At 37.2% G+C, this 25,338-nt stretch overlaps 1 protein-coding gene across 1 annotated transcript in view; it reads left to right on the top strand.

Annotated features, from left to right (window-relative positions):
• LOC124252707 (sortilin-like) overlaps positions 1–24,144 on the top strand; it is an 88,103-nt gene extending 63,959 nt beyond the window's left edge. The window contains exons 13-22 of the mRNA XM_046686361.1: positions 444–520; positions 2,045–2,324; positions 3,096–3,219; positions 3,667–3,741; positions 6,576–6,692; positions 10,840–10,966; positions 12,545–12,651; positions 14,704–14,815; positions 16,997–17,098; positions 18,783–24,144. Of these exons, the coding sequence (XP_046542317.1) occupies positions 444–520; positions 2,045–2,324; positions 3,096–3,219; positions 3,667–3,741; positions 6,576–6,692; positions 10,840–10,966; positions 12,545–12,651; positions 14,704–14,815; positions 16,997–17,098; positions 18,783–18,797 (1,136 nt within the window). The 3' untranslated portion in view covers positions 18,798–24,144. The remainder of the gene's footprint in view (positions 1–443; positions 521–2,044; positions 2,325–3,095; positions 3,220–3,666; positions 3,742–6,575; positions 6,693–10,839; positions 10,967–12,544; positions 12,652–14,703; positions 14,816–16,996; positions 17,099–18,782) is intronic.
• Positions 24,145–25,338: the final 1,194 nt, after the last annotated feature.

Genomic DNA, 25,338 nt, shown 5'->3' with positions numbered 1-25,338 from the left:
CTGGTGACTGCTAGACATTAGCTGATCATTACAAGCTCTATGCTCCCTTGTGAATTCGAGATTTGTACAGACCCTGAATCTAGACTTGCCACATATTCTAGACATGCACGGGCTGTATTCGGTGCAGTTTTTTCAGGGTGTGTTTGACAGACTATGGGGACTCAACATTGCCAGTCACAATTTACTCTTGGGTAGGGTTTCCCCTTGTTGGAATACTGATCATAGGAAAGACAACCAGCACAACACAGAGTTCCCTTGACGATATATCTTTTTAGTAGTAGATGGAACTACTATTTATGATATGCTTACAACCAATCACAGACATTGGGTTTTTTTCATAGTAGTTTCCCAATTGTCATCCACCGCAAGCTGGCCTGGTATGATATGGTTGTACTATTGCTGACTTTGGTAACTCTGCCACTTAGTGTAAACTGGTATTGCAGGTCATGCAGCTGATGCCCTCCAGGTAACATCGCCCAACGTCTACATCACCACTGATGGGGGGTACCACTGGAGGAAGGTCAGTGCAGATCACAGGCAGCTCTTAGTTTCCCGATGAGATGGGACCTTTTAATGATTGTAATGATTTCTTAATATTGATTGTAAGGTATCCCTCATGTTCATTGTGAGGTATTCCCCATGTTGATTGTAAGGTATTCCCTGTGTTGGGTGTGAGGTATTCCCCATGATGATTGTAAAGTAGTCACTATACTCATTGAAATGTATTCCTCATGCTGACAGTATGGTATTCGATATACAGATTGTAAGATATTCCCCATACTGATAGTAAGGTATTCCCCATACTGATAGTAAGGTATTCTCCATACTGATAGTAAGGTATTCCCTATACTGATAGTAAGGTATTCCCTATACTGATAGTAAGGTATTCCTTATACTGATAGTAAGGTATTCCCTGTACTGATAGTAAGGTATTCCCCATATTGATAGTAAGGTATTCCCTATACTGACAGTAAGGTATTCCCTAAACTGATAGTAAGGTATTCCCCATACTAATAGTAAGGTATTCCCTATACTGATAGTAAGGTATTACTTATCCTAATAGTAAGGTATTCCCCATACAGATAGTAAGGTATTACTTATCCTAATAGTAAGGTATTCCTTATACTGATAGTAGGGTATTCCCTATACTGATAGTAAGGTATTCCCTATACTGATAGTAAGGTATTCCTTATACTGATAGTAAGGTATTCCCTATACTGACAGTAAGGTATTCCCCATATTGATAGTAAGGTATTCCCTATACTGACAGTAAGGTATTCCCTATACTGATAGTAAGGTATTCCCCATACTGATAGTAAGGTATTCCCTGTACTGATAGTAAGGTATTCCCTATACTGATAGTAAGGTATTACTTATCCTAATAGTAAGGTATTCCCCATACAGATAGTAAGGTATTACTTATCCTAATAGTAAGGTATTCCTTATACTGATAGTAGGGTATTCCCCGGATTGACAGTAAGGTATTCCCCCTATTGATAGTAAGGTATTCCCTATACTGCTAGTAAGGTATTCCCCATATTGATAGTAAGGTATTCCCTATACTGCTAGTAAGGTATTCCCCATATTGATAGTAAGGTATTCCCTATACTGATAGTAAGGTATTCCCTATACTGATTGTAAGGTATTCCCCATATGGATTGTAAAGTATTCCCCATACTGATTGTAAGATATTCCCCATATTGATAGTAAGGTATTCCCCATAACGATTGTAAAGTATTCCCCATACTGATTGTAAGGTATTCCCTATACTGATAGTAAGGTATTCCCCATATGGATTGTAAATTATTCCCCATACTGACAGTAAGGTATTCCCTATACTGATAGTAAGGTATTCCCTATACTGATTGTAAGGTATTCCCCATATGGATTGTAAAGTAATCCCCATACTGATTGTAAGATATTCCCCATATTGATAGTAAGGTGTTCCCCATATGGATTGTAAAGTATTCCCCATACTGATTGTAAGGTATTCCCCATATGGATTGTAATGTATTTCCCATACTGATTGTATTGTGGTCCACAGGTTCTAGACGGCCCCCACTACTACCAGATAACAGATAGCGGTGGGTTGCTGGTGGCTGTCTCCACCAATGAGACTATGCCCAAACACATCAAGTTCTCAACGGACGAGGGCAACTGCTGGCATGACTACAAGTTCACCGACAACGACATCATCTTCACTGGGCTCCTGACAGAACCTGGTGGCCGCTCCATGACTATCTCTGTCTGGGGCTACACCAACGATAGACACAGGCAGTGGGTGGTCAATGTCATCAACTTTGCGGATGTCATCACTAAAAAATGTGAGAAGATTGCTAAATTCAGTACTTCATTACTGACACATTCAGACCTTTGAGACATTAACCATGAACTTCTTTATAATCAGACCTACTGCAAGTATATTGTTTGCTGTTTTGGGAAACAAATAAACTTTCTAGTTTTGTTGACAGACCTACTCTAAATTTGTCATAAATGTTAAAAAGAATTATTGTATTTCAAAAAGATTCCCTAATACTGATCTGTTTATGAACATTGCATGTGACCTGTCAAGGTTAACCAGATAGTGGTTGTAATTCCACCCATTCTTGCCTTTATCAAAGTACAAATTCAAAATTCAATCTTTAGTGCATTTGTCAAAGTATGAACGAAAGTTTTCAAAACCTTTTGGCTTATCAGGATTTGGAGATGTTCAGAAAACAAATTTTTCATAATATCGTAATTAATCCTAAGGGACCGTTCATAATATATGGCTGGTTGGGGTGATGATTTTAAGGGAGGGTCACCCATTTTGTTTTTGGGAGGTAGGGGTTCATTAATTTTGTACACATGTATTGGGAGGGGCGGATGGGGGTTGTCAGCAATTCTGTATATAAAAATATCAAAATATTATGCTTAATAACTATGGGAAAGGGGTGGGGTCATTGATTATGTACATGACATGCTGGGGGTTCTCTTGCTTTGTACATAAATTCTAGGGGGTGTCATTCACATTGTACATGACTCACCATAAAAAAATCATCACCCCCTCAGCTATAAATTATGAACAGTCCCTAACTGAGCTGACTGACATGCAGGTACTGACGTAGACTATGAGGTATGGGAACCCCATCACGAGATGAGACGTTTTGAGAACAAGGGGGTGGAAGGCTGTCTCCTGGGACTCAGAGAATCCTTCAAGAAGCTGAAGCCAGATTCCTGGTAAGTTTGGAAACTGCCACATGGTGTGGTTTTGTGTAGGTTCCTAACTAAGTGTCCTGGGGAAAGACATTATTTCCCAAACTGGATTATCTTAAACATTCTAGAAGTCCTAATTCAGGGATATGTTGATATTTCATTCACTGTGAAAATTTGAATCGATGTATATAAGACTTGTCCTGTTGTTTGGTCTTATTATTGAAATCCAAGTGACCTCTTCTAAGTGGTATCATACTGGTAAGTTATTTCTGTAACAACAGGACAACTGGATTTGTCAGGTGCATCAAGGTTATTACTGGATGCAAGTACGTTTCAATTCCTTAAATCAAGCCCTTTCATGTCAAATACTATTTGGCCTTGTTTTCCATTTTTCAGGTGTCAAAATGGATATGAATATAAATCAAGCCTTGTCATGTCAAATACTATTGGGCCTTGTTTTCTGTTTTTCAGGTGTCAAAATGGATATGAACACGACGTTGAGAGAACTATCATGTCATGTACCTGTACGAGAGAAGATTTTGAATGGTAAGTGTCTATGCTCAATTTGAACCTGAAATACCAACGACACTTTCACCTACCCACAATACTTCTGTTTACTACCGCCTCCGTGGTGCAGTGGTTAGAGCCTGTAGAGCGGAAGGTCGGGACTTCAATCCCCGGCTCAACCAAAAGACGTTTAAATATGGTACTTGTTGGTCCCTGCCTGGCGCTCGGCATTCATTTGGTACAACAATGACTGGTCAGTTCGGGGTCAGTATAATGTGTCTGAGTTGGGTATTCATGCTTAACTGCGGCATGGTATCTCAGTGAGCTAGCACTATAAAACCAGCTTCAGTCTGGGCTAGTACAAGCAACCACACATACACACACATGCACATCATCATATGAGCGAAATATTCTTAAGTACGACGTTATACCCTATTTCACCTCACCTCATCTCCCCTTTACTGCATCATAAAGATCTTGACCAAACATTACATTGCAGATAGCATTGTTAAGCCACACCAGAATATCAACCTTATCCACTTTTGGTTGCTTCCAGGTCAAGGTCACTGGAGAAACATTATGAAACATTACTCAAATTTCAGGACATTTCGATTAATCCATGAAAATGAAAAATCAGTTTTCCAGGTCTGCTGAGATAAACTCTCAGAAAAAAGCTTTTTCGAAAGTTGTTCGATATGTCAAGGCCATAGCAAATGTCAAGATCTTTACACACATTGAAAAACTTTCAAAGAGTATAATTCAGAGTGTATTTATAGTAATCTACACTGCATGGTTTTTACAACATACATATCTATGCATTCAATTTGAATATTTCTGATTAAAGGTCAAGGCTGTTTGACCTGAAGGGCTTTCCAAGATATTTTTATGGATTAAACTTCTTTTTAATTGCTCTCACGACGTTTCGAGACCATTCCAGCTCCCTTCATCAGGTGAACTGATCGACAATAAAAGACAAAGACTTAACATCCCTCATAAGAAGGGCTTTAAGAAGGGCTTTTTTTCTGAAGGGCTTTGTTAGAAGGATAGCTAGAGAAAAGTACTTTCTATTTCTGTGTTGTACTGCATTGGGCATGTCTTCCTACAAATAAGTCAGTGATGTCATGAAACCTAATACGCTTTTAAAAGTATTATTAGGACAGCTAATCATGAACTGTCTGCTTAAATATTGCAGGTTCTACCTAAAATATTGAGGTCCATGGGGACCCCAACAATACATTTCAAGGCAACAATCTGGGAAAAAAAAGAGAATTTTTCTAGCAAACCGTGTGTTTTATATTGATGGTAGTGCTGGGGATCAGGTTTTTTAACATACAGTTGAAGCTGTCAAAACCGGCAGCTGTCCAATCCGGCAAGTTGTCAACACTGGCATAAAATCTCGGTCCCGTCCGGACTAGTACATTTATCATCATTTAAAGTCTCTGCCATCCAGCAGCTGTCAATTCCGGATCTCGGCATGAAATGAGCTGCCCGAATATGTGTTCATACAGTAATCAGCGTTATCTAATCCAGCGCGTGGCGAGGAGTCGGACAGATGCGTATTGTCACCAATTAATCCTGCTTTGAAACTACATGGCTGCCGACAAAGATACTTTTACCCTAGTTCAGTATAGGTATACTTGTACATGTAATTAGTGCAAATTGTCACTTATGAGGGATGTTAAGTCTTTGTCTTTTATTGTCGATGTGTGCAGAAACTGAGAGAACCAAGTGATACAACAATGTATATGAGACTGACAAAATGGGTTCAGTTCTAGTCATAGGTAACCGTGTCATCTCTACAATCCGGCACGCTGTCTAAACCGGATTATTTCTTCAGTCCCGACGAGTGCCGGTTTAGACAGCTTCCGCTGTAGTGGGAAATTTTTCTATCCATCAAAGTCCCTGATTTGATAAGCAAGATTAATGCACTGTCTATCATATGCTGCAATGTATGTGAAATCTTTGCCAACCCAGACTCTCCTTCCTGTATATACCTTCTTATCTTACATCAAATATAAATGTCGCTTTCTGATTGGCTGAGCGCTCTTCTATTATTTTCAATGTACCCCGCTTACAAGCGAGTAACATTTCAATGTACCCCGCTGTCAATGACAACTCATTTGGTACTTCATGGTAGTAATTCTTTATCTCGAATAACATTGAATCACGCATGATGTACGGTAATTACCGATGCTTTGTGAATGCAAATCGATGGAAGGGAGATAACTCTAAATCTGTTTTTCTTGTCAGCAAAATCTAGCCATGGCTACAAAAAGATTTGTACCCTTCGGGCTCAGGGAACATAAACAAACATCGAGGGTACATCAACTCATGGCCCCTCGTGACCAGTGAACAACTTAGAATGTACAACTTCTTGGGCACATTGTACGCTTTTTGTACACCTTGCAGTAGTTTCCAAATATTTTTCTAGCCAGTCAGGCTAGCTATGCCTGAAAGTTAATAATCCAGAAAATAATTCACAAGCCCAAAATTTGAATTTAGAAGCTTAAGCAAAAGATTACAAAAATAGGTGAGAATAAGATATTTTCAGCATCACACGGGTTTCATAATTAAGCTGCTAATATGATGAACAGTTTTATCAGGCCATAATCTTGCACGATTAAAAGGTGGTATCACTTAGCAAGTCGGAGAGTGTGATATATTTACAAAATGACCCCATGAAAATTCACTAGCCAGTCGGGCCAGTGACTGTGGAGATTTACTTGCATGACTGGATTTTTACTAGCCACAGGCTAGCGGGCCAGTAGCTATTTTGCACACTGCTCGCATACATTTTCTTTTTGTTTCGTGTACCCATGCTATTGTACACCTCCATTTACACCTGTTTTTACACTGTCATGTGGCTATTTCAGTGACTACAGTTTCTACCGTCCGCCTTCAACTGATGACTGCGTCAAGCAGTCAGACTTCACAGGAAAGGAGATTGATATTTGTCTCCGGGGACATGAAGAAGAAGTAATTACTGAAGGGTGAGATTCTGACCATTAATGTTCCTGTTCAGCAAATGAAGCCCAGATGTTTTATAGAAGTGATGTAGGTGATGTTTGACCTTGAAATGGCTCTGTGTATTGGTAGTACACTCGCGTAACCTTGATTCGTGGATATAAGGGAAGTGCGGCGAAATTCATATTTTAAATGGATGATTTCCTTTTGTATACTGCACTTATTATTTTATTCATTGATTCAGCAAATTGAAAATGACTAATATTCCACTCGTGAATGAAACGTTTGTTTACGGAAGCCATTTGCAATCATCACCCATTCGTGTGCCCACAAAATGTGATGTCACCTTGTTTCGTGGATTACGTAGTCGGTTACTTTATACCACTATGTACAACAGCCCACTGCAGTAAGCATTGCCACCAAGGAAAGCAGACTACGAGAAGTGAGAAGGTTGGAGCTAACGGTATCTTTTTTACTTGACGTTTTGTAAAAATAAAATTTGGTAATAGTGGTATTATTGATCTGGGGCTATTTATCTCAATGCCGGACAATTATATTTAGTGTACTTCCGTGTAATGCAGAGATTCGAAAATGTTTTGTCAGCGAGGCGTGGCATTGTATGTACATCAAAAGTACCGCTTTGTGACTTCAGTCGAGACTTAATTTACAAGCTAGCATGATAATTTCCGCGATCCACGAATCAAGGTTATCCACGAATTTAGGTTGCAGTTCTGTATAACTGGAATATTGTCTTGTAGATGGGACTATATAAATGTTACATGGCTGTAATACAGCTGAAATACCTGTATTGCTTTGATACAGCTCTGATATGGCTGTACTTATAGTGGTACATGCCTTTGATACAGCTGTTGTATTGATGATGTAACTAAGATACAGCTGTGAGCATGTGGTATACACTTAATATTGATGTGATATCTGTGCTATTGATGTGATACAGCTGTGATGTGGCTGTACTTATAGTGATACATGCCTTTGATACAGCTGTTGTATTGATGATGTAACTAAGATACAGCTGTGAGCATGTGGTATACCCTTAATATTGATGTGATATCTGTGCTATTGATGTGATACAGCTGTGATGTGGCTGTACTTATAGTGGTACATGCCTTTGATACAGCTGTTGTATTGATGATGTAACTAAGATACAGCTGTGAGCATGTGGTATACACGTAATATTGATGTGATAGCTGTGCTATTGATGTGATACAGCTGTGATGTGGCTGTACTTATAGTGGTACATGCCTTTGATACAGCTGTTGTATTGATGATGTAACTAAGATACAGCTGTGAGCATGTGGTATACACGCATATTGATGTGATAGCTGTGCTGTTGATGTGATACAGCTGTGATGTGGCTGTACTTATAGTGGTACATGCCTTTGATACAGCTGTTGTATTGATGATGTAACTAAGATACAGCTGTGAGCATGTGGTATACCCTTAATATTGATGTGATATCTGTGCTATTGATGTGATACAGCTGTGATGTGGCTGTATTCTATAGTGATACATGCCTTGATACAGCTGTTGCATTGATGATGTAACTAAGATACAGCTGTGAGCATGTGGTATACCCTTAATATTGATGTGATATCTGTGCTATTGATGTGATACAGCTGTGATGTGGCTGTACTTATAGTGGTACATGCCTTTGATACAGCTGTTGTATTGATGATGTAACTAAGATACAGCTGTGAGCATGTGGTATACACGTAATATTGATGTGATATCTGTGCTATTGATGTGATACAGCTGTGATGTGGCTGTACTTATAGTGGTACATGCCTTTGATACAGCTGTTGTATTGATGATGTAACTAAGATACAGCTGTGAGCATGTGGTATACACGTAATATTGATGTGATATCTGTGCTATTGATGTGATACAGCTGTGATGTGGTTGTGATAAATATGATACACTTATGATACTGGTAACTGCTGTGATATGGATGTGATATTGATGGTGTAGTTGTGATATGGATGTGATATTGATGGTAGATCTGTGATATAGATGTGATATCGATGGTATAGCTATGATACAGCTGTCATATGGATGTGATATTGATGGTAGAACTGTGATATGGATGTGATATTGATGATATAGCTGTGAAATGGATGTGATATTGATGGTGTAGTTGTTATATGGATGTGATATTGATGGTGTAGTTGTGATATGGATGTGATATTGATGGTGTAGCTGTGATATGGATGTGATATTGATGGTATAGCTGTGATATGGATGTGATATTGATGGTGTAGTTGTGATATGGATGTGATATTGATGGTAGAACTGTGATATGGATGTGATATTGATGGTATAGCTGTGAAATGGATGTGATATTGATGGTGTAGCTGTGATATGGATGTGATATTGATGGTGTAGTTGTGATATGGATGTGATATTGATGGTAGAACTGTGATATGGATGTGATATTGATGGTATAGTTGTGATATGGATGTGATATTGATGGTGTAGCTTGGATCTAAATGTGATATTGATGGTGTAGTTGTGATATGGATGTGATAGATGGTGTAGCTGTGATATGGATGTGATATTGATGGTAGAACTGTGATATGGATGTGATATTGATGGTGTAGTTGTGATATGGATGTGATATTGATGGTAGAACTTTGATATGGATGTGATATTGATGGTAGAACTTTGATATGGATGTGATATTGATGGTAGAGCTGGGATCTTAATGTGATATTGATGGTGTAGTTGTGATATAGATGTGATATTGATAGTATAGCTGTGATATGGATGTGATATTGATGGTATAGTTGTGATATGGATGTGATATTGATGGTAGAGCTGGGATCTTAATGTGATTTTGAAGGTATAGCTGATATCTGGATGTGATATTGATGGTATAGCTATGATACAGATGTGATTTTGAAGGTATTGCTGAGATCTGAATGTGATATTGATGGTATAGCTGTGATATGGATGTGATATTGATGGTATAGTTGTGATATGGATGTGATATTGATGGTATAGTTGTGATATGGATGTGATATTGATGGTGTAGCTGTGATATGGATGTGACTTTGATGGTAGAACTTTGATATGGATGTGATATTGATGGTAGAACTTTGATATGGATGTGATATTGATGGTAGAGCTGGGATCTTAATGTGATATTGATGGTGTAGTTGTGATATAGATGTGATATTGATGGTATAGCTGTGATATGGATGTGATATTGATGGTACAGTTGTGATATGGATGCGATATTGATGGTAGAGCTGGGATCTTAATGTGATTTTGAAGGTATAGCTGATATCTGGATGTGATATTGATGGTATAGCTATGATACAGATGTGATTTTGAAGGTATTGCTGAGATCTGAATGTGATATTGATGGTATAGCTGTGATATGGATGTGATATTGATGGTATAGTTGTGATATGGATGTGATATGGATGTGATATTGATGGTATATTGATGGTATAGCTGTGATATGGATGTGATTTTGATGGTATAGCTGAGATCTGAATGTGATATTGATGGTACAGCTGTGGTATGGATGTGATTTTGATGCTATAGCTGTGATATGGATGTGATATTGATGCTATAGCTGTGATACAGCAGTGATATGACTGATATTGATGGTATAGCTGTGATACAGCAGTGATATGACTGATATTGATGTTATAGCTGTGATACAGCAGTGATATGACTGATATTGATGCTATAGCTGTGATACAGCAGTGATATGACTGATATTGATGCTATAGCTGTGATACAGCAGTGATATGACTGATAGTGATGCTATAGCTGTGATACAGCATATTGACGTGATATGACTGATATTGATGCTATAGCTGTGATACAGCAGTGATATGACTGATATTGATGGTATAGCTGTGATACAGCAGTGATATGACTGATATTGATGGTATAGCTGTGATACAGCAGTGATATGACTGATATTGATGGTATAGCTGTGATACAGCCGTGATATGACTGATATTTTGTCGATATTGCTGTGATACAGCAGTGATATGACTGATATTGATGCTATAGCTGTGATACAGCAGTGGTATGACTGATATTGATGCTATAGCTGTGATACAGCAGTGATATGACTGATATTGACGATATTGCTGTAACTCTCTTCAATCCACCCTTCCGATTTCTACACAACAGATATAGGAAGATTCCTGGAGATGGTTGCAAAGATGGTATATCTTTCACTGGAAATAAAATCAACATGACAGACAAATGCAATATAGGATCCAAGGAATTGATCTTTGAAATGGAAGAACCTCTACAAGTAAGATATAATGTGTACTGGTTATGTTAACAATACAGGGCCGTGTTTTCAAAGTAACCTCAGCTCAATGGTGATCATAAGGCTTTGTTAAAGTATGGGAGTTATGATCACCGTACAGCTCAGATTGCATATTGGAATGGGGCCCTGGCTTTAACACTGTGCAGGTTTTTCATATGTTAAATGAATCATATTTCAAGGGAATATGATGTGTGACCAAGTTGCATCATCATTGCTCTTCAACCCACTATCGAGATTGGGTGGTCAGGCTCGTTGACTTGGTTGACACATGTCATGGCATCCCAACTGCATAGGTTGATGCTTATGATTTTGATCACTGGATTGTCTGATCCAGACTGGATTATTTACAGACTACCGCCATACAGCTGGAATATTGCTGAGTGTGTAGTTAAGCAATAAACGAACACAAGTAAAACAGGTTGAAGATATTTTTAATATACCCATCAAAAGTTTAGACTCACTTAAAGCACTCACTATACGTTACGAATATATATATGGTTACATCGAAGATATATTTCTCCACTAACTGGGGGAACCAACTGCAAAATTTATGTTAATGAATTGCACGAGTATCATGCATCAAATTGCTGAAAAGCATGTGCAAATATCGTGCATGTAAACAGCTGCGTTTTGGTGTAAAGTTTCGTTAAGAATTCGCCATTTCAATTTTTTATCATTTACTGAACTCATGACAATAATCTTTTCAATGTTACGAAGTGTTTTTACAATACATCAATTCATGTGTAAACAGCACCTTCAAACAATATGGAATATTTGGCAAAATCTAGTTTAGAACAGTTGACTGAAGTAAGTGGCTACATTTACACTTGTGAGTCTAAACTTTTGATGGGTAGTATAGGTTCGTAGGGCATTCTAAATGAGACAGGTATGTCATACCATACATTTGTTTACCTACACTTGGTCAATTTTTTGTTATTTTTTTATGAAGACCAGTCACTCCTGGTTTCCATGATGAATTTTTAAGAATTCCTCAGCAAATTTAAGTAAATTCTGCTTCACATTTTACAAAGTTCTGCAAAAACCTCTGCAGTTAAAAACCTGAAAAAACAACAACAAAATAATGAAATTTCAATCTTCAAAAAGATCGATTTTGTGAACATAATCAGATTTAAATAATATTATTGTAAGGTGCTTAAGAAAAGATTACCTCATGAATAAATCATCTATATTCATGAATATTTTGAAAATATTGTTATAACAAATGTCTCAGTTTGTTTTTGTGTAACCAATCATACTTTTGACATTTACCCCTACTTTTCGTTTCGGTTGATAGCCAATCTTGATTCAACTTTCAAAGTAAGTAAATTCCGCAGTAGGAAAATGGCAAATTCTGCAGGTATTCTGCATGGAAATGCATTTTCCACGGACCAGATATTTTTCTGCATCGATAGGTAATTTCCTCGATTTATTCTGCAACCGCGGAATCGCGGAATCCAGGAGGGACTGGAAGATGTGTCTTGTCCATACTTATTCACGTTTTGCCTGTCTGTGCCTTTACCAGTGACAACTAAAACAAATTCATTGACTGTTGTGTTGCAGGAAGCAAATCACTCTCTCATCCTTGGAGCTATAGTAACGGCAGTCATCGCACTCGTAGCCGCTGTCTCAGGCTACTTTCTATACAGAATGTATCTTCTTCGGAAACAGTAAGTAGCAAAACTTAGTTGCCATTTTTGTCCTCTGTTGAAACTTTGTATGTTTAATCCCAGCAATGCAAATCCAGGCTTACATGAAAATGTTCGGAAATCCTGTTGAAAATGTGGGGAGCTAGGGTAGCCTAGTGGTTAAAGCATTCGCTTGTCATGCTGAAAACCGGGTTTCGATCCCCCATGAGTACAATGTGTGAAGCCCATTTCTGGTGCCCACCCACAGTGATATTGCTGCATTAATCTAAACTTGGTCACTGTTATAAATGTGTCATTGCAAGTTTGTTCATGTACAGATTCATATATTTGCATTCAAGCAGAGAGATCTTTGTTTTGAAGAACATATTTTGAATTTTATGTATATATATATTCTTGTTTACCCTTGTTTGATCTTTTGAAGCTAATGTTCCTGAAAAACTCAAAATAGCTTTCTATCAATATTGGTGAAGGAAACATACACAGATTGCTCACAGAAATTCAATCCATTTTAAAACATTGCCTCCATACAAAATCATCAATATCACAACTACTCAGAGGGTGGTGGGGTAGGCTAGTGGTTAAAGCCCCAAAAACCCCTGTTGAATTCCCCACATGGGTACAATGCATGAAGCCCATTTCTGTGACATATTGTGGCGTAACACTATGGTCACTCACAGAGTATCAGATATGAATGTATGTATCATGTCTATTGATGTGTATTTATAATAATAATAATAATAGTGTATGTATAAAGCGCCTAATATCCACCGTGGAGATGCTCAGTGGCGCTGTGACAATACTGGGGAAGGAAATAGTTCATGTAGCTTCTACAGAAAGGCAGCAAAATGGCTGTTTGCTCGGAGACGAAAGCAATTGTGTGAAAGGTAATCTGTTCCCAAAAATGCTGGAGAAAAATTATCTACCAGCTTTTAAAGCTGGGGGTTTGTTTCAGGCAAAATAATGGTTTCTTGTTCACGATATCAGTCACTGGAATGTCTGGTCCAGACTAGAATATTGCTGACTGCTGCATTAAACATCAAACAAAATTGACAAACCTATCAATACCCCTAGTTTTTTCTTCCAACATTGTGTGATTGGGTAGGGTAGCCTATGGGTTAAAGCGTTTGCACATCACGTCGAAGACCCGGGTTTGATTCCCCACATGGGTATGATTTGTAAAGCCCATTTCTGGTGTCCCTGCCGTGATATTGCTGAAATATTGCTATTAGTGGCGTAAAACCATACTCAGTCATTCACTATTGTATTATGTGTAGGATAAGGCACGACTCGGAGGTTATGGTTGGGAAAGTAAGACCCGAGAGTGGGGAGAAGTAAGACCAAGAGCGCATAGCCGAGGAGGAGTGCTTTATTATACATACAAACCGTCAATGATGGATAATTAGATGATCATGTAATGAAGCTACATAACAGTAACTGAAGCGCTAGTAAAATCAATTTAATGACAGTAGACCTAACTGTAAATAGATAATCAACCCTGGCTTCTTTGTCGGCCCGGTGGCTGTGAGGTAGAGAGTCCGATTACTAACCTGAGAGATGCGGTTCGATTCATGCTAGGGAAAACATTTGCACATTAAAGTTGATCTTTGACGATATTTTTCAGTTGATTTCAAACACTCACATATCATCTGAATTTGAATGTTGATGTTAATGTAGAGTTAGGAAAAAGTAAAACTTGGAAGAGGTCTTACTTACAAAAAGTAAAACTGGGAAGAGGTCTTACTTACAAAAAGTAAAACTTGGAAGAGGTCTTACTTACAAAAAGTAAAACTTGGAAGAGGTCTTACTTACAAAAAGTAAAACTTGGAAGAGGTCTTACTTACAAAAAGTAAAACTGGGAAGAGGTCTTACTTACAAAAAGTAAAACTGGGAAGAGGTCTTACTTACAAAAAGTAAAACCTGGGAAGAGGTCTTACTTACAAAAAGTAAAACCTGGGAGCAAACAAAAACCTCAAATGCGGTTATACCGGGAAAAGAAGCCCTGTCTAATATATAGTGAGAAGCACCTTTCAGGTTTATATTGACACATATTTTATGACCATGTTTTTGTTACAGTAAAGTGGTATATCGGTACTCAATGCTGAATCAGACGGAAGGCGATGACTTTGCTAATGAGCTGGAGAATGCTCTGACACAACATACCTTATATGAAGATTCAGATGATGAGGTATGTCATTTGCCACTCTTTCAATTGTTAACATATGTTGGTTTCCATTATCTTGTAAGTATTGTAGAACTATTCGGATACATACAGTCTTTCCTTAGCCATTAGTGGAGGGATCTATCAAGGATCCAAACTAAAAACTGGCATATTTGATACTGTTTAAAAATGGAATTTTTTAATGTAATTTTCATAAATTCTGAGAAATTTGTATAATTTATGGGAAAGTTTTAATCATAATTGGAAATTTTGAATGGCACTTCCTCTAGGGCTGGGACGATTCACCGATACATCATGATACATTTAAGTTTGATACAGCTATCGTATCGTCGACTGGTGTATCGATACAAAATGATACTCATCTTTTTTTTCAAAACAGTATTATCTTAAACATGTTAAAGTACTTATTTAGAGAAAAATACACAAGTATGATAGAGTTACGTGTTTGTTTATTGCAATAGTGTTATTGTTATACACAAATACCTTGTAATAAATCATTATAAATCTTAATACTGTGTCATTCTTTCAAGGTGTATGTGTCGCGATATGTATCGTATCGCAGGTAAAATATCGCAATATGTATTGTATCGTAACATAGTGTATCGTCCCAGCCCTAACTTCCTCTAGACTTAAAGTCAGATGTCGGCCTCTGAGCAGGTCCAAATAAAACCCTGGGCCTAGATTTCTCTTTGCATAAGATAGTCGTAAGTTAATGTTAATGTATGGCACTTATGATGACGAGAGCTTCAAAAATCTAGATCCTGTAGTCCAAAGTCTGTGTTAATAATCTGTTTGGTCTTCTAAGCACAGATTATAAAATTCTAATTTAAAAAATACAGTTCGCTCTACAAACCATGTATAGTGTAATAAAACACACTTTTGCCCTGAACTATTAATAGTTAAAGCACAGGCACGCTTATTTCATCCGAAATGCCAAATTTAATACGCCATAATTACGATTCAGGGCAGAAAACAAACGTTCTACCTAAATTAAGAATCAGGGAGAAAGCTGCTCCATTGATGTGTCTGCCCCCCACGTTAAGATCTAACGCTACCAGGAAAACAAATGATAAACAGTTTGATGACGGTTTACGCTCGATTAAATATCTTCTGTAAAGTATTTTAATTACATCTGTGATTAACGTGAAACCATGTGAACGCCGCATTTCTACTACCAACGATGTTTAGATCAGTACTTCCAGATCGAAGCTGAGTAGTCTTGCGACATTCCACGATTGCATTGTGGGAATGTAAACATTGCGAACGCTACCGTGTCGCTGAAAACTTGCGAGTCGAATTGAGACATTTAAAACGTCAGAAAACATAAACGTAATGTTTCCACCAGTGATGTTAGGTGAGTAAGGCAACTGCAAACCAAGAAACGGGATGCAACGGAGTAGTTTACTGTAGGAGGCTGTATGAGGCGATGACAACTGACATGCATCGTGACGTCGCTTACATTGTGACGTAATGTAAAATGGTTCGATTACAAGGGGGCACACTAGAATGGCGCAGTGACGGGATAACGTCATTCAATTGTTACGTCATAAAAACACTGTACCTTTATTGTCTGATAATGTATTTTTTTTTTGATTGTTCTAAGCGCTAAACATCTTAGAAATAACAGTAAACACTGCTGAAAGGTTCTAGTTAAGGTTACTGGACACAGAAGTATTTATCCCGGACAGTGCATGCCTAACACTGCTGGATACTGAGTGGTGGTAAGGTGCACCACTCATTTGTCTCCGACATCTCACATTATAACTACTGGTACACCTTCAGCCAAACTTGGTGATTTTGGTATTATATGAATCCCCTTTTATTAATAAATTTGTTCAAAGTGAAATAAAATTAGGTTTATGTGTAAGTTATTGGGTTTCAACACATGTTCCTTTCATTTGCAATATTAATATTTTTGCATTTATTTGATCATTGCACATTCAATTGTACCCACCATCTTCTCAGAAGCAGCTTGAAAATGAAGTTTTAAACTTCAAATGCTTATATTCACAAATAATGACTTTGATTTGTACATGTTTGAAATGTATTTTCAAAGAATATGCCCCAGTTCTATAGTACTGTGCTGCTAATAGCTGCAACATTGCTGATGCAGCATTAAGCAATATTCACTACAGACTGTTGTTTGTTTGGTCCAATGAATGTCATGTAATTTCCATGCATTTCTAGGCCCTTCCCAACGGATCGGTTATGCCAAATGGGTCGGCCAACAGGACCTCCTCGTCCTATGCCAAGCCTAAAGTGAAGTCCTTCCATGATGATTCTGATGATGTAAGTGAAACGTTTGGCTGCAAACCGAGTCAACTAACAGGAACATACCATAAAAACAGTATATCATTTATATCATTTATCATTTACTCTGCAAACCTTTTTCTAAGCTGCTGTGAGAATCCTGCGTTAGAATACGTCACCAGCAACCGTTACTAGTCGTCAGAATAGGATGAATGCCCTCAGTTTAAGTCCTAGATTTGATGTATATAGATCCTTTAAAACAATTATCAAACCTGAGAGATATTTATCAACTATTATAAGCAAGAAACTTAGAAATACATTTATAAGATTTAGACTTGGTTTGACAGATATATATGATTAATACTGTATCTCGATTTAAGAAAGGAGTATATTCCACAGAAATATTTGTGTCATCCTGCTAGGGAAAAGCCTATCAGATTTTTATCATCATAAGACAAATCTTTTCATGTAAAATTCGGGGCGGTGGGGTAGCTGAGTGGTTTAAATGTTAGCTCGTCACACTGAAGATCCAGGTTCGATTCCCTACATGAATACAATGTGTGAAGTCCGTTTCTGGTGTACCCTGCCGTGATATTGCAGGAATATTGCTAAAAGCGGCGTAAAACTAAAACTCACTCACTCATGTAAAATTCGCCCTGTTTTTAACACATTCATGGGGACTTATTGGAGTCTGGCTGGTAACAGTGTTGATGGTGCTCATCATACCTGGACACAATCATTGCTCATGATATCACTCACTGGATTGTCAGACCCACATCAGTCATATACAGGCCACATTCAAATCGCTATAATGTCATGAAATCCATTGTTAAACATGGAAATGTGTGTCTAAGACGTTCTGTGTCTGTTTCAGACCTGTGAAGATACTGAGTTAGAATTGATTTTCAGTAACCCATGCTTGTCGTAAAAGCCGCCTAACGGGATCGGTGGTCAGGCTCACTGACTTGGTTGACACATGTCATCGTATCTCAGTTGTGTAGATCGATGCTCATGCTGTTGATCACTGGATTGTCTGGTCCAGATCCGATTATTTAGAGACTGGCGCCATATAGCTGGAATATTGCTGAGTGTGGCGTCAAACAACAACCAAACCAAACCACTGATCATTTTTCATGATCTGATTCATTGGATTGTCACACCCACACTCAATCATATACAGGCCACATTCACATTGTTGGAATGACATGAAGTCCATTGTTAAACAATGTGTGTCTAATGCAGTGTTTGCAGTACTTTAATTTGCCAGTTGGCCATCAGGGACTGCTGCTGCCTGCAGGCTTTAAAATCTACAGGCCCTGAATGAAACCTGCAGGCCCATTTTGTTTAAGTCAAACCAATAAAAACAAAATTGACTATACTGTACACAGTTTCACACTGTTTCCACAAAATCCGTTAGTGAAGCGTATTGCACACAAGAGACGTTTTCATTTGTTAAAGACTGGTGTTGACATTCCTACACACAAAGCGCTGAAATACCAGGAAGTGAAACTGTAAGTTAACATAACATGATGGATCAAGGATTCCCGAATGTTTATATGGGAAAGATTCCAGTCGAAAAAACCCCTGACAGATAATTTACTGAAGGCCACAAGGGCCTGCAAATATTTGAAACTGTCGGCCCGATACAATAACAACCGGCGCTGGGCCTCCGGGCCAGCAGTTATTTCAAACGCTGGTCTAAGATGTTCCGTGTCTGTTTCAGGATATGCTGGAGTAGAGGCAAGGAACAGCTGCTGACATTCCGTGTCCAACAACCACGGCTCAATCCCCGTATGGACACCTCTCAGTTCCATAACAACACACTTTGTCATGCAAATTTTGTAACCACAGATTATATATGTCCATGGCTCATGTAAATACTTTGTACAGAAAAACGTCATCTGAACAGGTTTTGTGTTCAGGAGGGTTGAAATGTCATTTCCTTGAAATTTGCCTTTATTATGAACCAAAACTATTGCATATTGAATGTATCAAATAGTTTTAGGATTTGTGTGTTTTTGTCGCAAGTTTTGGGATAGATTTAGAACACTGATGCAGATAATTTTTGGGTTAAAGGTTTCTTTCACTAATCAGTAATGTTTGTTCGTCTTGAAACGTTTCACTGTGTCTTGTGTTCAAACAGTCTTCTCTCAACTGGGTCAACTTATCATGACTAATCATGGTCAGCAAAACTGACCAGTGCTTTGAGGTTTTTAAATGATGCTGTGAAGACTGAACGCTTCATTGTCAGTGTGTTTTTGGTCAATATTTAGAAAGGGATTTGAAGAAAGGATTTTATATATATGAAAACACAAAAAAATGTTTATATGATTGTCTGTTTTACATGTATGCTGATAGAAAATGAAAAAGGAGTTTTCAATTCTTTGATGTTTTATGTTCATTTTAATCAGCATTGCTTTGCTTATATATATATCAGATCCAGTGATCAGCTATCCAACTATCAACCATTGCTTGCTATCAAAAGCTGTTTGAAAATTATGTTCACAGAAACAACATTGTATACAACAGTATGCCTGCAAAGTTTATATGTACAAAACCTATATTTAGTCTTCATATAAAAATATTGTACTTGAATGCAATATTGAAAACACTCAATACCCTTCAGTTGATCTTTTTGTCAGCTGTGAAACGCCACGTATATTTAGTTTTGTTTTGAGCACAGGGAATGGGATGCAAAGCACCAAATTTTCACCATTGTTATCACGTTACCATGGTTACTATTTAAATATGCACTGTACAGTAATGGTTAGTAAATTGCCCCTGGTTCTTCCAATTTTGACTGTGAGAACAGTTGTAATGTACATAGTTGGGGGTGTATTTTACATTCAATTTCAGTTGTTTCTTTCTTCAATTTCTTCATGTATATAGTACACACTATGACAACAAACTGCAGTGTTCAAAATTAAAGTCGCAAGAGTATTTGCAAGAGAACTTGACTTTCATGCTTAATTTTTATCACTGAACTTTAGATTTCTCAACTGTTTCTGATGATATTCAACCTAATTTTCTGAATCTAACAAAAGGATAAGAAAACTTAAATAATAAATCACAACAGTTGAAATACAAACAAACCCAGACTAATACCATATATTTTAAGTGTAACTTCTGTTGACTGTAGATATGAATATTTTCAGCAATGACAATGAAACCACTGGATGTCTTGAAGCTCCAAGTATTATTTCAGAGTCTATTTTCTATAATTATTCTTTATGACAGTTCCGTAGTACTTCATATATTGCAGGAAAAGCAGAGGGCAAATATAAAAGAGATCATTGTCATGTTGCTGAGTGCGACGTTGTTTCTTTGTCAATACATGAGGCATAAAAGAGTGGTGTTTGACCTTACAGGGTGTCCATTTTGGTTTGTCCTTTTGATTTTGTGTATCTCACCAGTTGTGAAATTTTAGATGACAGCTTAGATGATATTCTGCCACTTAATCTTTTTGTAAGAATGAAAACCAGGACATAATTTGAACATCTTTGAAATATCAGAAAAACATATGTTAATGTTTCCCACATGTTATGATCATAATATAAGTGTGTATTTGTATACTATGTTTATTCCTTCATTATGACGTGTTGGTTGTTTTGAATCACCAGTAATGTAATAATTTGGTGGAACAGTCTGGAAATGCTGTGTTTATGCTATGACATCAGGCATGTGGTCAAGTAAAGCATGATGGACAGAAATATGTTCACATTCTGAAATGTCATGCAGGTTTTTATCATGCTGAACACAGCCACAATGTTTTCAGATGAACCGATGAAAATATTTTCTGAAATTGAACCTAAATTTCAAAGTCATGATTTGGATTCTTGAAATGTTTTTGGACCGATCCTGTAAGAGAAACCATCTATAACTCCAGCCTGTTGTACTATGTCTAGAAGCCAACATACTGATATTGTCCATCTTATTTGGCAGTTTGTGTGTTGTGTACAGTTTGTGTAATAGATGGCCAGTCATTGGCCAGTAGGATTGTTTCTAATATACATTCTTGGGCTGTCCACTGTGTAACTTACATATTGACTGGATGTCGAAACATGTCATGAAACATGTCATGAAACATGTCATGAAACAACAAGCTGTCAGTGTCTGTCTTTGTAAGTTAATTCGGTAAGGCAGTCAATGCTCAGGTTTGATAATGTAACACTGTAGAAAGTGAGTTTGTTTCATCATACTTGAATGAAGTCTGTATATTGGCTTGATCTCACTCATGTGGTGGTTTGAATTGCGACACAATGTATATTATGCTTTATCATCAAAGTTTTCTTTTCATGCAAAAAACATTATCAGGTCATACAGAATAAGTCTTCTAAGATTATAGAACTATTTTTCTTAGCAGCCCAATCCAGTATAAACTGACAAACTAACATTGTGTATTATAGACTGCCTGCACAAAAATCTGGAAATCTGGTAATTTTAAATAACATTATGCCTCACAATGCTTGCTTAGTTGGTCACTTGATTGCTTTCAAATTAACACTTCAAAGTTTGTCGATGGTTTCCCTGTTGCCTAAATATATGTGAACAATTAATGAGATCTGAGGGGTGTATTTCCATGTATAGTGAGTTGTCAGTGTGTACATAATGTATGCTGTTATTTATACATAGTGTTCCCTACAAATTGGACTAACCTTATTGATGTTATCAGACTACGGGTCTGAATTGAGTGTATGGGAGAATTACGAGGTGGTAGAGGCTCAAGTTAGCATGTCATTCCTTTAGTATCAAATTCAGAATTATTTTCTTTATATAAAGGATGTTGTGTTCAAAATGCAATTAAAGTACTTATGTTCTGGTTGATCGGAAACATTGAAGACATGGAAACTGCATTTACATTTTATATTCCTATTGGTCCTGAGTTGGTGAGTAGCCTAGTGGTTAAAGTGTCAGCTTGTTACACTGCAGATATGGGTTTTATTCCCATCATGGATGTTGTTCTTGGTATGGTGGCATAGTGCTGGGTGCACATGATGCTAACGTAAGGGAACAGGTTCTTGCATGGGTACAAGGTGTAAAACTTTCTCAGAGTTCCTTTCTGTAACGCTGCTGCATGACACTTGCTCTTCTACATCATCATGTCTGAGACCTCAAGGAAGGTTTGCTTCCAAAGTAGTAAACCTCAGGAATCCCTGCTTCTTTGTTCTTTCAAGATACCTTTATCAACACCATTTAGAGAACTCAATCGCTTTTATCTTGTTTTCAGATCAATAATTTTCTATGGACCTGAAGATACACATATAATTCATGCAAATATATTCATGTTTGTTCTGTGTCTAGAATTGATTATTAATATATCATAACCATATTATTTTTTTTATCTTTATTTTTGTATTTTTATTATATCATATTTTCTAAACCAGTATCAGTAATTATGTTATATTAATCAGTAAGGCCAAACAATATTATTTCTTGTTTTATGGATCTGTAAATCATATTTTTTTTCAAGAATATGAAAAAAACCAAATTCATTTTTCCCGTTCAAAAAATAAAATCCTAATGTTTTTATTGGCCAGAAATGTAAACTTACAAGAAAAATGTTTATAGATTGTTTTTTGCCCCATATACACATAATAAATTGCCAAAGTAAAATACTTTTTGTATTTAAAAGGAATATTACTTTAACTGGTGATTATTTCAATAATTTTTTCCCTCCTGCCTTTAGGTTTTCTGAGGACAAAAATCCGTAAAAGAAGAAATATAATTGGTCTGGCCTAAAGTCATAATCCTCATTTCCAACCATTATCATGTATTGCTGCTGTTGACTACAGTACGTATGCTGTACTTGAGCCTCACTAGAGTGTGTTAGTATGCTGGTAAATGCCTTGTGTGTATATATGTCTCTTCACTCAACTTTTGTAATAAAATACTTGATCTGTGGACTGGGGAACTAAAGTTTCACCCCTACTGAGTGCATACATTCACTTGCATAATATTAGTCTAATATTTAGTTTCACTAATCAGATTACCTTGCCAGATCGATAACCCTGTAGTTTCTTTTCTGAATCGGAAACATTTATGTTGTTTGTCTCATGAGACAGTTAATTGAAGGGGGACAAAGGTGTCCCCGGGGGCAGTCTCAGAAAGTTTGATTCAAGACTCTGTTACCATTTGATTGCTAAAATGAAAAGCAAAATTTGCTCCCTAAAATTGGTATGGTATGAACTAAATTGTGAAATCAGTAAATGACCAGATCAATACTGATAAATGGATTGTACTGAAAAATTGTTTAGGTTTATGATTACTAAAGGCAATACAATAAGTTATTGTAATTGACCTTGCTACATAATCATCCATTAATGATAAAATATTCCCTTCTCTGACAATTGGTAATAACACATATGCATGGATATATGTAGGACATGGGTAATAGGCCTGAAACAATCCATTCTTAAACTACTGAAGACTGCCTTTCATAAATCATCCCAAACCGTTATTTCTTTTATTTTTGGTTGACAAGAAAAAATCCATTAGTTATGGTGAAAAGCCTTTGCTTAGGATGTTTTCCTCAGAAAGCAGATTTTAGCTTGTCTTAAAATGAAACAGGTGATCAAATGAATCCTCCTAACTGTCCTGGCTTTAGAGAATAGCAATATGAAACATCCAACACATGCCAGTCTTGTTATGTTTCAGAGACACAATGTACAATGTGTGAAGCCCATTTCAGGTGCCCCTATAGGGTACATGGCTGGAATATTGCTAAAAGTGGCATAAAACTCGCTATTCTCCTTTGCTAAACACACAGCAGGATGTGTTTGTGCTGAACCGATACTGTGCTCTAATGTCAACAGAATGGAGGTTAACATTTCAGTGATCCTGTTGTGGTGATTGTTTTGCCATTGCTTGCTAATAATATGCCTCAGAAACATTAGTTTGATATACTGATATATGTATGTGGGTTTATTTTATGACTTCATTTTAAGGGTGCAAGGCCTATGATGATTGGAATATGTGTATTATTTCCTCTTTGATGAATGCTTACCAACGTTGGGTCTCTTTTTCTTTGATGATGATTTGTTTGCTAAGTTTCACAGGTTCAGATCAGAATAAAACTTTGAATAACAGGAATGAATTTTGTTTTGATTTGATTTTGTTCTGTAGTTTGTGTATTGAAGTGGCTTAGATGATCAGAATTTCAGAAATTTACTAAGGTATTATATTAAGCATACCTTCTTGAATAATTGTAATCTAAGAGGAAACTGAACATCATGCTATTTATTGGAACAGTTTGAAAAGATCAGTACAGTGGCATACTGCCTGCGTTTACTGTGACTGGTGATTTACTGAACATGTCAGTAAAGTTTGAGCTCATCTGACTGACCTACGTTACTTGCGATGTGGGCAACTCATCTTTTCATGAACATCCAGACAATTGCCATTCTCTGGTAGATTTGGATACATGTTATCATGATATTGTCATACCTACATCATGGTCTCTAAGTACAGATATTTTTGGCAATTTCTTTCTTCTCTCAGTTGTGAGAACTGATGTTGAATCAACTGACCAATGAATGTGATGCACAACATTCTTGTTTCCTCACGTCATTACTAAGACATGTGACATTGTTACATGTGTAATGTGTGTTTCTTTTTTAAGGTTGTTTCATGTGTGCACCTTGATTATAACTTTACACTTTGAATCCTCTATGTGGGATTAAATACCCGACTGGATTTTGTGTGAGGCTAGTAACGTGGGAAATCTGTACACAGTGGCTTGGGACCGAGTATCAGGTTATGATGTTAAAGAAGCTACCTCAGATAGCCCAGACAAGGCCCTTGGAATGGGCCTGTTTCAGTTATGGACTCAACCACAGCAAGTCCTCAGAATGTATTGTGGATGAGGACAATGTCTAATGCTTTTGTCAAGTGGCAACATCATTGGTGTGAAGAGGATTACGCAGCAATGTTACCTCCTGAACCTCAGATGTCCAGCAAGTCACATAAGGCAATCTTGAGAACAAAGTGAACATTTACTGCCATAGCTCACTGGATTTGTAGTCAAGATAATATCAACTAAGACAACACAGTAGCCACTGCCACATTATTTTCAAAGTATCCTGTCCCTGCCAGCTGCCATTCAAAGTCTGGCTTCCCTGCTTTAAAGATTTGTAGTTGTTCCCACTGACAAGGTCTCAAATACCATAGCCAACATGGTATTACGTAAACATCTTAAATATATTGTTCGATCGAACAGCTTGGTTATTCGTAATCAACATGCCACATATAAGGCCAGTATGTCAACTAAGGAAGAAATCTTC

The sequence above is a fragment of the Haliotis rubra genome, unplaced genomic scaffold (assembly GCF_003918875.1).
Source record: "Haliotis rubra isolate DU_JTF1 unplaced genomic scaffold, ASM391887v1 Scf521, whole genome shotgun sequence".
Lineage (NCBI taxonomy): Eukaryota > Metazoa > Mollusca > Gastropoda > Lepetellida > Haliotidae > Haliotis > Haliotis rubra.
The sequence above is the reverse complement of the archived record's forward strand: the minus strand, read 5'-3'. Positions and strand labels throughout refer to the sequence as shown.